The sequence below is a fragment of the Dipteris shenzhenensis genome, chromosome 2, assembly GCF_047967505.1.
Source record: "Dipteris shenzhenensis isolate YYH24624 ecotype China chromosome 2, Dip_SZ_1.0, whole genome shotgun sequence".
NCBI lineage: Eukaryota > Viridiplantae > Streptophyta > Polypodiopsida > Gleicheniales > Dipteridaceae > Dipteris > Dipteris shenzhenensis.
This window is the reverse complement of record NC_141597.1, coordinates 25132894-25150358: the sequence shown is the minus strand read 5'-3', so window position 1 is coordinate 25150358 and position 17465 is coordinate 25132894. Positions and strand designations below refer to the sequence as shown.

General features: G+C 44.8%; 1 protein-coding gene across 1 annotated transcript in view; it reads left to right on the top strand.

Annotated features, from left to right (window-relative positions):
• Positions 1-3568: 3568 nt before the first annotated feature.
• LOC147904532 (protein MODIFIED TRANSPORT TO THE VACUOLE 1-like) overlaps positions 3569-17465 on the top strand; it is a 33738-nt gene continuing 19841 nt past the window's right edge. Inside the window, exons 1-4 of the mRNA XM_087387071.1 lie at positions 3569-4243; positions 4329-5093; positions 5322-5477; positions 5702-6682. Of these exons, the coding sequence (XP_087243197.1) occupies positions 4037-4243; positions 4329-5093; positions 5322-5477; positions 5702-6682 (2109 nt within the window). The 5' untranslated portion in view covers positions 3569-4036. The remainder of the gene's footprint in view (positions 4244-4328; positions 5094-5321; positions 5478-5701; positions 6683-17465) is intronic.

The window sequence follows — 17465 nt, the reverse complement described above, 5'->3', positions numbered from 1 at the left end:
CAATTCAAGGAAGAGCTCTAGATTCTTTACTTGACAAGACAAGAGTTAGTATCATAGAGAAGTTGCAAGTCCACCTTCTAGAATCAGTGAGCCAATGTGCTAGGCAAGAATAGCATGCTAGTAGTTGCATTGCAATAGCAACATAGGCAACCTTGAGTGAGCACTCTCAAGATTCAAATGAATCCCTTTAAGGAGGCATGTAGATCCTCACCAACTCTTCGCTTGCAACTAGGTGTTGATGTCTATTCCAATAAGAATGGAGTAGAGTAAAGCTCCCTGATAGCCTTGTGTAATCACAAAGATAATTTGATGTATCTTGTTATAATTGATTAAGGCATTTATATTTGTGTGTGTGTCTAGATAAATTGTTTGTTCATGGCACTGATCCCACTCTCGCATTATAGAGAAAATTTTCAAGATCAAGGATTCTAAGAGTTTAAGTTATTGTCATGCATTTGGGGATTAGTTGGGTCATGATTTTTTACATTCTCTTCATTTGCAATCCAAATATGCAATTATGTCCTCTCCTCTCTCATCCCCCTCCTCTATCTCTCTTATCCTCTCCTCTATCTTCCCTCGATTCCAACATATTTCAGCTTTAAAATATGACTAACGATGTCATACCCATTTCTTGACCTCATTGTTTCAATTGATGTACATTAAGGCAAATTGAATTCGTATTTCCTTTAATGACATGCATCATCTCCTTGAATCTCTCTCTTTCTCTCTCTCTCTCTCTCTAATATAAAATAATCACACATAGTATTTTGACTTTTATGCACATTTATGGCATGTTAGTCTCTCAATCATGATATATCTTTATATGGTCATATGTACTATGTAAGTGACCCCTCGAGGGGAAACAATGTGTGAAAGTTGATTCCAATGGGACAAAGAGCCATGTGTGTTACAATCCTTTCCTTGCAAGGTGACCTCATCCCCACCCACTTGATGTTGTACAAAATCGATCCCAACTTGCAACTCTCTGTTTTTCCATAGGCCTCATGTGAGTATATGCATGAGATACATGTGGAGTGACCTTCATGTAGGCAATAATATGCACTTTGTACCTAGCATCCACGTTTACATTTGAATTGATGCAACTACATGTCTTCCCTCTTTTGGATTTACAACTTTTGTTGATACATGAATGTGCCTTATCCTCAACTCCATAATAAGCTACATTTACTTATAATATTGCTAATATTGTTTCAATTTGAAAATTTTCATGTTCCACATCTACCCACCTTTCTCACTTGCAATTGTCATTTTGTAAGTCTCTCTAATCATTTTATTGCATCACATCTTCCTTTTTTGGGAATTTCTTAGGGTCACCTTGTGATCTCGGAAGTTTGGCCTTGCTACATGTTATTGCAGGGAAAAGTTTACCTCCAACCCATTAAAACTTTATAAACAGTACCATCATGAAAGAATCACCCAAAATAGGTCACCATTAGAAGGGACAAGGATCTGTTGGGGCATCCATATTAGGGAAATAGCCAAAGTCAGTTGATTCACAAAAAACAGCTCCCCACTTCCACTATTTTAGGAGCCACCCTCCCTTGGCCCTTGCATTCTTACATCTCTACAGAGAGGTACATTACAGGCATATGCTCATGACCATTTATTGTGAGTCCATGGTGAACATTATTAAACAAGGCCCAAAACCAACTAAAATGAGTGAGTGTTTGGCATTCCTAGGATTCAAACCCCACACCTCTCCCTTAGCTCTGTAACATACACATGAACATCCTTCTCAAATCTTTGCATGCCCTTGAAAACAAGCTCCCTTTTTAATGAAGGTAAAAAAAGGAGGTTACACTCAAAAGTTGTGGACACAAAGCGTGCATAACAAGAAAAGGCATGCCTATAGTATAGAAAGAATTGATCAAATGTAATGTAGAAATCAAGTCCTTAGTGAAACCAAAATGTCTCCGCTACCACTGCTTACACGGCAGTGCTAATAAGTGGACATGAGATGTGGAGAGTGTGTCCTTTTCTAGTATGTCCCCCTATAAAAACAAATGAAAATTCAAATAGTTGAGAGACTATTAGTTGCAAAAAAGAGAAATGTGGTGAAAGGGAAGAGGGAAAGTGCATGATGAAACTAAGGGGAGGTGGAATAAAGGATGGAGAGGGGAGAATGGATGTTGCAATTAAGAAGGGGTGCTAAATGTAGATGATATTAGTGAAGGGGGTATTAAAGAAGGGGAAGGTAAAATAGAATGGGTGAGGAGGGAGGGAGCTTTTCTTTTTTGAGGTGAATATTGTCAAATATATTGGTTCACTTTAGGTACATTAATGATCATAGTACTCTAACTTAGCAGCGGTAAAAATAGAAGATCATGGGTTCCATAGGAATGTGTACCCCTTTGGGGGGATTAATATGTGCGTCCAAAAAACCATAGGTTATTTAATCTATGCTTGGAATAGATTAACATGTGCACGTCGTGGTAGGGATGAAGTCTTGATGAAGTGTGAAAAATAGAAGCCTTTGGGGAGGATTTATATATACATATATATGCAAAAAACCATAGATATATGCTTGGAATAGAATAACCTATGCACAACCATAGGTTAAAGAATTTGTGGGCCAAAACGGGTCATTATGTCTCCTCTTCCAATTTGTTGTAAAGAGTCTTGAAGCTGACTACACTCAAAAGCTTGCACATGCAAAGCAGAAAGTAGATGAAGCAACTTGAAATAGCCACGAGGTAGGACTGTTAAGGATGACCTTAGCAAGACGCTAATGTTTTCGTTTGTGTCTTAAGGGGCTTATGTTAGAGACTATTCCCTTTACTCTTTTTTTGGGCAAAAATAGCTATTCCCTTTACGCTATGCAAAATGCATAGAGGGGAAATATGGGTAGTACTATTTCCCCTACCCTTGAGAAGACCCTTTTCTAGAGGCCTCTCATTGATGTGACATTTCTTTATAGCCTTGTCATTTTCTTTGACATTATGTCATGCAGTAGAAAACTCTAGTTTTATACCCTCGAGTTTGATGCTTATCGAGGTGAAAAACATCCCTATTTTGGGGGGAAAACTCGAGTTCTGATGCTTGTCCTAGGGGAAAACAACATAATAAAACATCCCTATTTCCCCTTTCTTCTCAGGGAAAACTTGAGTTGGATGCTCTTGCGAGGGCAAAACATGGAAATAAACATCCTGATGTTCCCCCCCTTCGATCCGCTCGAACGACACAAGCTTGTAAAGGGCGGTGCTAGCAACCATTTTCTTCCTCTGTGTGTGGGTGTGGGGATGCGGTTCGTAGATCTCTCAAAGGTGGGCCATCTGAGAGGTAATGAGTCCGGATGCACCACCAAAGTGAGGAGGACAAAACAAAAGAATGAGGTCACGCGATGGCCGTGTGAATCTTTGAGAGCGCGCACACATCGACAGACACGTGGGGGCCAATAACTAGGCAGTTATGGGGAGGGATGGGGCCAATAACTAGGCAGTTATGGGGAGGGACAATAACTGCGCTGTTATGGGGTATCTCTATCTCCATCTCCATCTCCATCTCCATCTTCGTCGTCATGCTTCCACTGCCCTTTTTCTCTGCCATCTTTGCTCTTGCTCTGCTCATCTTTTCCAAGCATTTTCCTCATCGAGCTTCCCGATTGCACCGCTCTTTTCCTCTTCGAATTCGCTCCAATCTCTCCCCACACGAAAATCGCCGTCTTCACACCCCCTAGGTATGCTCCTTTGGCAATTGCAGATCCGATCCCCTCACTCATTCCAGTGAGCAGCCTCGCTCATCACCTCTTATCTCTAGAGCCGTCTCCACTCGAGCTTAAACACGAGACCGCCAGCCCAAATCTGTGATTGTTGCCTTCCTTTCAACGATTAGGGGCTCCGACTGATCAACGGATTAGGGGCTCCGACTGATCAACGATTAGAGGATCCGACTGATCAGAATCCAGAAGAAATTGATTTAGCTTGTGGCCTGGATCGAATGGTGATCATTGGCAGTGGTTAGATCTGTTGTTTCTCTGTGAAGGTAGACGGGACGTGTCCAGACCATCCCGTAAAAGATGCAGCCAAGCAAAAGAGCGGTGGAGGCTTATTGGCGGACTCGCCTCATTGATCACGTTACCACAGATGATGACAAGGTCGCTCCTGTGTATCGCTTGGATGAGATATGCGACACCGTTCGATCGTCCTCTGGCGATGTCGTCCGTGAGATGGTGGATTACTCATTCAAACGCCTCGACAATAAGAGTCCTCGTGTTAAGCAGAAGGCAAGTTCCTTTTAGATTCCATCCCTGCAAAGTATAATTGTTTATTGCTTGCCTTTCTTAGTCGGTGGAATGTTTAAACACGCAGACTCTCAGGATGATAAAATATGTTACGGGGAAAGGAGGGCCTGAGTTCAGAAGACAGATGCAACGCCAATCTGCAGCAATTCGCAAACTTTTCGATTATAAAGGTCAAGTTGATGCATTAAGGGGTGATGCTCTCAACAAGGCAGTCCGAGACACTGCCCATGAAGCAATAGCTGCTATTTTTGCCTCTGAGGATAACCTTCCTCAAATGGAAAATGTGAACAAACGAATAATGGGATTCGGGAATACCAACATGGACATTCCAACCGAAGGCAAGAAATCAATGATCACCGAGGTTGTAGGTGAGGTGGTAGAATTTGGGAGTGCTTCTATCAGACAAGGTTTGAATAGGATCAGCGGTTATTCAAGTGGCAGTACTGGAAGTAAAAGCAATGATTTTGGAAGCTACAGGGGTCCTAGCCTGAGGAAATCACTTACATCAGAGAGAGACACTTTAGATAGATTCGAACAAGAGGAGACCAGAGATTTGCAAGTTACTTTGGAAGCTACAAATTCAAGAGTTGGGCCTACAAGATATGATTCTCGGCTTCCTGAACATGAGGGCAGTAATGGGAGGGGAGGAGCAGAAAATGGCCGAGGGACCTCACAGGAAGAGAGAATTTTAGACACTATCACAGCTCCAGGAGGGATGCGCTTACAGCCTACCCGAGAAAATTTGCAAACATTTTTAGCAAATGCCCTAAAGCTTGATCCAAATCACCTTGGCTGCGCATTACAGTCAAAGCTCCGCTCACATGCTTGGCAGGTGCTGCCTTAAAGTCTAGTCTAAAAGAATAAATTAACTTAAATAGCGCCTTATATACAATTTGAACAGAATTGTTGCTTGCCTTAAAAGCTGACGCATCGTGTAGCATGTATGTGTAGCTGTAGTTTTTATAATCCCAGATGACTTAGCATCGTTCTGTGCTTGTTACGTATTTGCACGAGGTTTTATGTTACTTAGCTTGCTAATTAATACAGTTATCCACTCTAGGTTCGGTTCAAAGCCTTATGTGTACTTGAGGCGATTCTGCGCCAGAAGGACCATGATTTCTTTTCCATAGTTGCAGAGGTATTTGAAGGAGATGCAGGTGTTATTTATGAGTGTCTCCAGTCTCCACAGACATCCTTGCGAGAGAAAGCAAAGAAGGTGCTGTTGTTTATGAAGCCAAGGTCATCTGTTATGTGTTGCAAATTGATAGTAACAGCAATACCATTAAAACCATCATTGGGAGGTTTACATTTTTGCTTGAAATGTTTGCCTTTGTCAAACTAAGTTTTATCAAAGTAAGTTTACTTTGTCTCAAGCATTTTTTTTAAAAATTGTTTAAGAATCGTTTGAAATTATTGCAATTCCTTTTGTCTTTGGAGTAGGTCCTTGATCATCTTGGAGCTTTCAGAAAGGATCCTTCTGAGGACAAGTCAGAAGGGCCAGCAGATTCTAAGGATGTACCAACATCAGTTGTACACAACATGCCTGATTTAATTGACACTGGAGAGTCAGACTTATCAGGCAATGTAAAGGGCCTTTCAGAAATGTCTCCAACCATAGGGGATGATGTTTTAAGGACTACAGATTTCTCTACTACTACAGCTGGAGATTTGCTAGGAGATGGCTTGTGGAGTGGAAGTGCAGAAGCGACCTTTGAAACTGCTCCTGATGATTTATTCACAGGAGTATCTTTCACTACACCAGATGATGCAGCAGGTGAGTTGACTGAGGACTTGTTCTCAGGTTTGTCTGTAGATAACAGGCCTTCAGGTGAGGAAGGGGTTGACCTGCTGCTTAATGGCATGAACATGGAAAAAGCTGAGCTAACAGGTGTCAGCCATCCTGCACTTTCTGATGGTTTGGCTGATCTAATGGGAAATTTTTCTCTGAGCTATCATGAGAGGGACGGCTCATTAGTTGGCTCACATGAAAATGGCAGTAGAGAGTCTGCACCAGCACCAGTACAGGCTCCTCATAATGGCGTTGCTTTAGCACCTCAGATGGTTGGAAGACCAGCAAACCCTCAAATGATGTACCTGAATCCCTCTCTCATGCTACCAGCAGGAATGGTTGGTGGGGGTTTTCAAGCACCTTTGCTTATGTCACAAAATTGTGGGACTGGGACACCAGGCAATACTTTTTTCCAACAACAACTTATCAGTGGAATGGCTGGGCTCCAGAGGTTTGGAATGGGAGTCAATTCGTTTAATGGGGGGATTCTTGAAGGAAACTCAGGGTCTGGAAGAGTTATTGGTGCATCCTTTCCTGATGGTTTTGACTTCTCTAGTGGTGCAAGTCCAAGGTACACAGCAGCCACAAATGCAACAAAAAAGGAAGATACAAAGGCATTTGACTTTATCTCGGTATGTCACGCAATGTACAGCTGCAATTGGGTCAATTACTGTGTCTTTTGTCTTTGGGTTATTTCTAGTCATATTTTGTGTTTGCAATTTCCTTATTTGTTTTGGCTTTTATGTTTTATTATGTGCTGGGGCTAGCTAAGAGATTTCAATCCAAAGAGGGAAAAGTTCAACTTTGATACTATGAAATATTCTATTACTGTTGTCTGAAGACCCAGCAGGATCTATGGGATGATCCAGATAACAGCTAAGCCACATTATCTCTTGCTGCAGCTCTAAATAGCTGCTCCACTTAAGGACAGATTACATATCCTATATAGGAAGAAACAGAGAAATCCACACTTGTAGAATTTTTTTCCCGACTACTAACTATGCTTCCAGATCTCTGCAATATAGCTGCCAATTTGCTTGGTAGGCATTCCAAAACATCACAGAGCTCAGGCTGCAGGTTATCACCATTCTGATGTACTCGTAGTTGCGGCAATCAAACAGTTTATCAGGTCCTTGATCATTGCTCTTGTGCTACGTTGCAAATCCTCTCTTCTTGATTCCAATCTTCCATTGGTCTGTTTCAGCCTGTAGGACTCTTATCCTTTATGTCAGCTGTCTTTTAGACATCAAAGTTTTTTGTATACTGCATAGGCAATCCTGGGATTAAACTCTTTCATAGAAAAGCCTTTTTCTCGTTCGGTTCAGTGCATGTAATATTTATCATGTTTATTGGTTCTAACTACCTTTTTACCAGCACTCATTCTAGGGTGTCATGACTTATGTCTCTGTATCATCCTGCCTCCCTTGTTACCTCGAGAGCCTTTCACCGTAGCCTATCTGAGTCCAACTTTGCTAATGTAGTAAATAAACTGGCAACTTGCTTCTCCTTCTATTTCTAGAGGGAGCATTCCAGTTTGACTTAATTCTCCTCCTTGCTTCTCGTGCAAGGCCAGGTTCCCATGCTTGGCAAGTGAACAAGAACTTTCTCAGTTTTCAATTCCATATAGGCATCATTCTGCATTTATTCTGCATCTCAAAAATGCCTTTTGTCCTCCTAAGACTCTTCTCTGCTTAGTAAATGTCTACATAGATGTTGATTTTTGTTATTCGTGTTATTCTAAAGAACATGTTGTTCTCTCTCACCTGCCTCTCAGCTCCCTCCCTCACCCACCCTCCCTCACCCGCCCCTCAGCTCCGCTTACCCACCCTCTACCACTCTGTTGCAGCACCCTGCTGCTGCCATCGCGGCAGCTTGCCCTGATGGTGACCCCCCTCTAGCCTTCCGTCGACCTCCAGGCCCCCCATTTGGGGCTGTCCTCTGCCCCGCTGCCTGGGGTGTGGGTGTACAAGGCCCCTCATAGGGGCTGCTTCATGCGCGACCGCCCCTAGGGGGTGCAGCAGGCCACCAACCTTTTCAAGGAGGCTGCAGGATGCCTCCCTCCCTTAGCCCCCCCTTCAGGACTGTGAAATGATTGTATGAGCCATCTGGGCTCACCCCGCCAAGGAGGCTGCAGGCCGCCTCCCTCCCTCAGCCTCCCCTTATGATTGTATGAGCCACCTGGGCCCTGCTGCCTGGGGTGTGGGTGTACAAGGCCCCCAGGGCTGCTTTATGCACAACCACACCTAGGGGGTGCAGCAGGCCATGTACCCCACCAAGGAGGCTGCAGGCCGCCTCGCTCCGTCAGCCCCCCCTTCAGGGCTGTGAAATGATTGTATGAGCCACCTGGGCTACTGCACTCTCTCTGCAAACCAACCTATGGCCTGCGAACCAACCTATGGCAGGTGCAGGGAGCGCAGGTGAGAAGTAGACAATTTCGTATAATAGAAGAAGGTGCCGAGGTCTCCCACACTGACTCTGAGCAACCTCTTCCAGCTGCCCAACAACTGATAATGCTAGTAACTACTCCTATTAAGGCTTACTTAAGGTCCAGGAGCAGCTGCAGCAACCTCGACACCTGCAAGAACGGCCGGCCACTCATGATCAATAAATGTGAGGGGGGTTGTCATTTTCTGCATCTTTGCAATTCTACAGAAAATAGAAGGGGTGTGGGTTGAGATTATTTGCAATGCCTATAAAGAAAAATACTTGGAGACAAATAAAACAATACTGAAGACAATCAATGGCTGAAGAAGATATATATATCACAAACGGAACTTAGTACAAGTGAAGAGAAGCTCTGAAACAAACTTCAGTCCTGACAACTGTAGTGGACTTCTGCACTAGCTCCACAAGTTGGAACTGAACCAAATCTGAGACAACAAACTGATGAAGGGGTTGCTGCAGATTTGGAGTAGAAAGAACGGAATTTGGAGCGGAAGTTGGAGGTAATCTGATGCAGAAAGATGAGCAGAACTGAAGCAGAAAGGAGGGCAGATCTGGAGCTGAAAAGGGGACAGATCTGGAGCAGAAAGGAGGACAGATCTGAGCAGAAAGGAGGGGCAGATCTGGGGCAGAAAAGAGGGCAGATCTGGAGCTGAAAAGGGGACAGATCTGGAGCAGAAAGGAGGACAGATCTGAGCAGAAAGGAGGGGCAGATCTGGGGCAGAAAAGAGGGCAGATCTGGAGCTGAAAGGGGACAGATCTGGAGCAGCCAGGAGGCAGAAGTTGAGGCAGCAGAGGAGGCAGTCAGGAGGAAGAAGTTGAGGCAGCAGAGGAGGCAGCCAGGAGGCAGAAGTGGCTCAGGGTGTGCAGAAACCTCTGGAGCTGGAGAAGAGATTATAGGAAGGGGCAGAAAAAGTCGGTCAACCTGCAGGTTGACCGACCAGGTCAATCTGGTCGGCCAGATCTGGTCAGACCAGAAAAAAACATTTTTAAATAATTTTTTTTATTTTGTTTTTCCTCTGCACTGAGGCTTTTGACATTTCTTTGGTTGTGTTTTTGGCCTCCGATTCGGGGTTTCTTTGACAGGATTTGGAGAGGCACCAGTGGTGCTTGTACCTGTTTTATCGGGTCCTGGAGAATTGGAGATTGCCTGGCTTAACAATGCCTACGCGAGGATGCATTGAAGACAAATGGGGAAAGCAAGCTTTGGAGAATGCCATGGCAACATACTTAGCAGGGACAGCCAATAAGGCTGCAGAAAATGTCCTCACTAGCCTCAATAAGGTTTGCATTGCCCTCATTGAGAAGATAGAGAATCTGGAAGCCACAAATGTGGCTTTGTTAGCTGAAAAAGCACTTGTGGACAAGGCCTTAATTGAAATGAAGAAGCAGGGAGGAAGCTGCGGAAAGAATGGAAGAAAGAGAAATCTAAGAGAGAGGAGGGGGAGAAAGAAAAAATGGAATGGGAATCTGCCAAAACTAGCCTCCAAGACACAGTGCACGCATTGGAGATTGAATTGCAGAGCAAGTCAAAGTAATGAAAGCGACCAGGAAGGGACATTGAAAATAATGGAAGAGCTCAAAACTGAGAATGCCAATCTCAGGAAAGATATTGCAGCCATGCATGCCACGATGCAGGGGAAGCATGCTCAACTTTAACAGCGAGTCAGCAAGGGGGAAGCCAAAATATTGGAGTGGAAGGATTGGTTAAGAAAGGGACATCAGTTCCTAAAAAAGAGATTATATCGGATGCCCTTGAAGAGGACAAGAGATGGGACAGCAAATCCTTGAATGTACTTGTTAGAGGCTTACCGGTAGGGATACCCCAATGGTGGATGCCAAAATCCTGTTCACCAAGATAGGGGTCAACCTCACTCGTAAGGCAGCTTGGAGGTTGGGTAAAGTGGATGTGCCAGCAAGGCCATTGGTGGTGAGACTCCGGACAAAAGAGGACAGATATACTCTCATGAGCATGAGGGCAACACTGAAGGGCTCGAGGACCTTCCTAGATGATCTTACCCTCCTACAACAGGAACATCAGAGGGAAGGAATGGTGAAAGTAACGGTAGCAAGACAGGAAGTGAAATGGGCTGCATATAGGGTGGCAAAGTGATCATCCGTGAGAGAGCAGCAAGAGAAAAGGAGGAGGAAGGTGAAATAGACAGCATATGACGGTGTCGGGGCCTAGAGACGAGGGCACAAAGCAGAATACAAATGGCTGTATGGAATTGCAATGGAACCCTGTGGTCTGACCCAGGGGGTTTCTCAGAAACATTCACTAACAGGGATGTGATCTTTTACACACAGACTCATGAGATGTAGAGAAGGGGGTAGGGACAGATTTGGAAAAGGGGGATAGACTAGCAGAAGGAGAGAGAGATAGGGGAAGAAGGGAGGAGAAGGGGTAGGAGAGAGAGAATGAGGTAGGAAAGAGAGAGAGAGAGATTGAGAGGGAGTAGGGAAGAGAGAGAGAGAGTGAGTGAGCGTAGCCAGGAAGGAGGAAGGGAGAGTAGATAGGGTTAGATGTCACATCAAAAAGTGCCCACGTACATGAGAGGATGGTACTTATATAGTACCCCCTTAGCTATTTAGACCCCTCTATCTAGCAAACACCCTCAAATACTAATTATCCTAACCCCCACTAACTTGACCCACTTTTGGCCTTCATTACAAACCATCCCCGCTCAACCTAATTTTGTCCTCAAAATTGCAAGTGATGGTTGAACTCCAAAACTTCCTGCTGTAGAATAAACATTTTCCAACATGCGGGCCACCTGGGTCAAAAGGGAAAGTCCAATAGTTCCCTTCCATAGATGTCATGGCACCTCTTGGGTCATGTAGGTGTTGATCCCACTTAGCATGCCCATCATCAATAAGCTCCACAATCATATAGCCATTGCTCATCTCCATGGAATCTACTTTGCACACCTCTTTATGCCTTGCTGTCGCTTTCTGCCTACATTGGGAGCATTCATTGCTTTTCCATATATCCACTGCATCTCTGGATCTGTTATCTTGCCCAAATGCAACAAACTGAAAATCATCTCCATTATAGATGCTATATTCAGGCTCAAACAGTTCCAAAAGTTCTTGTGCTTCCTCAACATTCCAGGGATCTTCAATCCTCACATGAAAGGCCTTCAACCCCGGACTGGACCGCTGTAATTTCCTTCTAACCATGACACCCATGAGGTCTTTGAAATCTGCACGTGTGTAGGGCTTCCAGGATGGAATCCTCATCTTCAACCAAGCCTGGACATGATGCATGCTATCATAAAGAATCTTGCTCTCATGATCCATTGGATAAAATCTGAGATCTCCTTCCAAAGCTGAGAGCCATTCTCCCTGCTTATTAGGATCATGGGTTCCTCCTTTGAATCGATGGTCTGCCAAAATATCATTTGAGTTTGTACCACACACTTGTCCAACCAAGCTACTGCCATAATGCAAGAAAGACAAGTTATCCCCGACTTCAGATGGTACACCCACATAGGCATGGTGCTGTTTTGACAAGGCATCATCAATGTCCCACTTGGCCTGCAAACTCATGTACATATTGGGCATGTGGCGTCCTTCCACATAAATCTGTCCAGGCTGCGTTTGAGGTTGTCCAGACTCTATGTAAAGCCTACTATCTGATTGAGATCGAGGCCAACTCCTCTCACAGGCATCGTGCTGAAATAGAGCTGAGAAATAAGTGCTGGAGGGATATGCTTCCCCAAAAGCATCCACATGAGGTTGGGATACGCCAAATGGCATCAGTGAATACCGGTCTCTATCCCCTGCATGTAGCTCAAGGATATCACCCCTTGGAAGAGTCACTGGTGGAAGTCTCTGGCAGAAATTTCCCATGGGCAAGATCATAGTGGACTGCTTACTAATAGGCTTTCCACAGATGGAAGGACCTGGCTGGTTGTGTAATAAGTACTCTGCCCTTAAACCAAAATGCACCTTGTGTGGGGTTACAATGAAATTCCCATGCATTAGTGTGCCTTGGTGCTCTCTGACAAGGATGCAGCATTATCGTGCCATATGAGATCACCACCCTCAGGAAGAGAGGCCCTTTGTTCTTCATGATCCTCAACTTCTGTTGTGGCAAGTTTGCCTCATCCCCAACTATAGACTTACCTTGGTCTCCTGCAATAGCACTTCCATGTGCTTTCCCGTCAAGTTGCATATCTGCATTACAAGTTGCATATCTGCATTACCTTGCTGCTGTGCACTAATGTACTCCCGGGGACAGTAAGTATTTAGACCAATGTGGTTGTGCAAGGGCTGATTGTCATCAATATTATAATACCCATTTGCAAAACAGTCATAACAGCCATCTTCCTTTTGCTGTGCATTATCTTCATAACTTTGGCTGTCATTTTCAGGTTGTACCATGTAGATGCCGCTTTTGTCATTGGCAGTGGTCATGAACATATAAGAATCAGCTGTAGAGCTCTGCCATCTGGCATTATCCCTGCAATCCACATGCTTGGCAAGGTTTCCATCCCCACCATTAAGTTCAGTCCTAGATGAATGCATCTCTGTTGTGTGCTTCATATACATGTCATATAAGTTGAAGAGCTCAAATTTTGATTGCCCTTTGAAAACTATCCCCTCAAATTTTGCAAGTGCCAATACATGGCAACAATATTTTTGATGTGCTGTACACAGCATGAGGACATCCTTCCAAAGTTTTTCCTCTGCATTTATAACACTCTGTGTGATGCTGTTGTTCCCCTTATGGCTGCTAAGTGTAGGAGGTAGAACTCCCACGTATACTCACCTAGTGAGCAGTAGCGAAGGGCATTATTCATGTGGCCATATTCCCCATTGTGATGCTCCTGACTGCGTTGTGATGCAGCTTCCGGGATCAAACTGTCATGCATATCTTGTTCTTGCTGCCCAAGCTGCTTCTCGTCATGCATATCTTGTTCAAGCTGCTCCTTGTCACTGTGGGTAAGCTTACTTTGGCATCCCTTTCTGTGGTTTATGGAGACCATACAATGCTGGATACTCACCTCCTCCTCAAAAACTTTGTCCTCAAAGTTTGCATGCCTAGAAGGATCTAGTGTAAGTGCATCCACATCTTTACTTTGCTGGTCAACATCTGCATCTTGATTCCTATTAAAGACTTGCTCATCATTGCTTGGCTCATCATCTAACTTTTCACCCATCAGGCCCTCAAAGTTTGCATGCCTAGAAGGATCAAGTGTAAGTGCATCCACATCTTTACTTTGCTGGTCAACATCTGCATCTTGATTCCTTGCTTATCATTGCTTGGCTCATCATCTAACTTTTCACCCATCAGGCCTGCTTCGTTGTCACTGTCAGGTAAGCATTTTCCATCACCCTGCATAGAGGTGTTAGTATGCTGAAGTGCCAGGGCATCATCCCGATCAAAGTTTTGTTCCTGCAAACTGATATAACAGCCCTCTTTTTCTTGCTGTCCATATTTGCTTCCATCATGTGGGCTGCTCTTTTTATCTGAGTGGCTATCTCCAAAAATCCCATTTGTATTTGCATTTGTAATCGCCTGGAAATAACCAGATTTGTGTCGTGCATACAAAGGCATGTTCACTAGCTTTGAAGCATGATTAGGCTGTGTACGAGTGAGAGGCATAGGATGGCTGGGCTGCATTGGCTGCGTTACCAGCATTGGCATATGTGCATTCTCCTCAGATGTTGGGTGGCTATTTTTATCAGCCTGCTTAGCCTTTGCCATCACACCTCTAGGCATCATAGCTCCAAAAACAAGTGGCTGCTTTATGGCATTTGTATCTCCACTTTTAGCATGGAATGACCCCATGAATGACAACTCTATCGATTTTAACAGCTGAATGTGTAAGGTACAACCACTGTCATATATATTGCGACCTTGCAGAGTGTTTTGTGCTTGCAATGCACTGGCCCACGAGGCAAAGTGTATTTCAGCTTGGAGACCACCTGAAAGCTGATGCATGATAATCTTATCAATAAGCCCAAACGGAAAAAACACTTGATGCAAGTTGCAACACATCCAATGTAATGGGGTACAACAGATGATGGATGGTGATCATAAGGATTCCCTTGGGCTGTGAATCTTCCTCCTGTTGAAGCTGCCCTAAGCTTCTTGCATACTACTCAAAGCCCTGCATAAGCTGCCCAAAAGCCGAGGCACGTTGCCCCATGTTCCCTCCAAAGGCATGTGGCTGTCCCATAGTGTGTGACCAAGCTTTGTTGCTGTCCCACTGCGCCAAATGCATGCACATGTGCCCAATTCCTACCTGTCTCAAAGCGCTGGAGAGGCTTGGACGAAGGTGGGTAAAGAAGTTGCCATGCACTAGGCTAGCTCCCTACAGGACAGTTTCAATCTGACAGAGGTGGCTGCCCCCACAAGCGAGTACGAACACAAGGCAAGGATCTGCTGTAATGAGCACCAGATACAGTGTGTGAAACACTGAAAATGTTAATGGAGAAGCTCAAGAGGAAGGTTGATGAAGAGGCTTCAAAACTGAGTCCAAAAGAGCCCAAACGGGGCTGTAAAAGGCCCTAAGAAGGGGCTGTGACAAGCTGTCTTTCTTGCCTCTCTTTTTTTTTTCTTTTTTTCTTTTTTTTTTTTGGGGGGGGGGGAGACCTAAGTCACCTAGGACAGTTAGGACAGTTCTAGCCTAAGATCTTTAGGACTGTTAGGGCACTGTCTTAGATCAACCTAACCCAACCTTTAACCTTAGTTATTACTAACCTAACCTACACCCAAACTAACTAAACCTAACCTAGCTAACCAGACCCACTAACCTAACCAACTAAATAGACCTAACTGACCTACTAATTAAACCTAACCTAACCCAAACCACTAACGTAGTTAGCATAAACCTCGGCTAACTTGTAGACCTTAGCAATTGCTAAGGTTCTATAGCCGCGCAGCGCTGATGCAAGGCGGCGGCGTCGGCGGAAAAGTCACGGCGAGGGCAAGCGGGGTGACTGCGATGGCGACACGGTAGCAACATGGGTAACTGAAATGGTAGGGCGGGCTTTGCGACGGAGATGGCGCTTGCAGGAGACCCGCGATGGGCTGGCGCTAGGACATGGCTTGGCATGATCACAAAACCATTTGTTTTTAGCATCTGCACCTCTCATTGCAGCAAGCATGTGCCCTCTTCCATTGGCAACAATGAGAGGAGCGCACGGATGGCAGCAGACGAAAGGGCGGACAGTAGACAAGTCTTCAGCAGACAGAAGGCAAACGGCCTCACGTGGCTCAATGGATGGAAGACCTTGACAGGCTCAACGGACGGAAGACTGGTAGCAGAAAACCTTCGTTGATTTGGGAGAGCCTGCTAGAAGCTGCATCACGTCCAGGCATTCCATATGCATGTTAAATAGAAAGGGTGACATCTAGCTTTTGCAACGGTTGTACGATGGCATCTAGCTTCTTCAACGGCTGTACGATGGTGTTTCTTTGATCTTGCTGTAGCTATTCAGTGCTGTTGTCGTCATAGTATTGCTAGCAACTCCAGAGATCCATCTTGGAATGAGAAGAAAGGCTTAGAGTCCTAGGAAGGTGCTCTGATACCAATGTAGAGAAGGGGGTAGGGACAGATTTGGAAAAGGGGGATAGACTAGCAGAAGGAGAGAGAGATAGGGGAAGAAGGGAGGAGAAGGGGTAGGAGAGAGAGAATGAGGTAGGAAAGAGAGAGAGAGATTGAGAGGGAGTAGGGAAGAGAGAGAAAGAGTGAGTGAGCGTAGGCAGGAAGGAGGAAGGGAGAGTAGATAGGATTAGATGTCACATCAAAAATTGCCCAAGTACTTGAGAGGATGGTATTTATGTAGTACCCCCTTAGCTATTTAGACCCTCTTTCTAGCAAACACCCTCAAATACTAATTATCCTAACCCCCACTAACTTGACACACTTTTGGCCTTCATTGTATGAGAGCCGAGAGAGGGGATTGCCTATAATAACAGGATATATAGTACTTCAGTGGCATAGTTTACTGTGGGGAGCTAGTGGAGATAGTACAATCGTATACCTATCTTGGAGCATTTTTCGTGGGGCTTGTCTTCATGATGACACACGCAGCTCGGGCACGACTCACATGAGGGCAGGGGGCTCTAGCTTGGCTATAGAGAGACAGTGCTTCCAGGCACACTTTTAGGATCCCTCACAAAGGGGTGGCTCTTTGATACACTAGTGAGACCAACAACCATGTATGCAGCACCCTTCTGGAGATGTGATCTACCGACAGCTGAGTGGCGGAGATTTGAGAGGCTACAGGTTATCATGGGGTCCAAGATGATTAGGAGTAAGCCGTTAGTCCCTCACTAGATCATACATGCTTATTCACTATGACGACATTTGCAGATTGATGCCATCTTCCAGACAGTAACATATCTACACAAGGTATGGGCCTTACCTAGATAGAAGCTACCTAGGCTGGCATTAGAGTCGTCTAGACGGCTAGCTGAGTGCGGGGACAGCAAAGCCTGGTCGCACACATTTTCAAATGGTTTCAGTCTCAGGGCATTCAGATGGATAACCTCCCTCCCTTTCAGAATAGTTTGGACTCTCATTCCCTCCAATTCCCACGAGATCAGAGCAACCGTATCATATAGCTGGACCTACTCCAGTTATACACATCACGGACTTGGGGAGGGGACCAGGAGTTCCCTACCAAGATCTAGTTTTACCGGGACCACTTCGTGAGAGTATCAGAGGATGGACTTATCATCAGGCCCCAGTATCTGGAGGACAGAGGGGTACCCATGTGCTGAGGATTGCCATAGGAGAGATGTGGGTCATTGAGTCATGTGCAAGCTTTCAATATTACTGTAGAACATGTGAAGGAAAAGAGAATACCCTATCTATCACCAGCCTTCAGTTTCTCCAAAGGGCGGTAAATCCGAAATAATAAGCAAATCACTTAATTACAGCCACTTAGAAAGTCCAAGGCAGCAAACAAATAAAATTCCAACACGCAATCCAAGAGCTAGAATGCCCCTGGTCC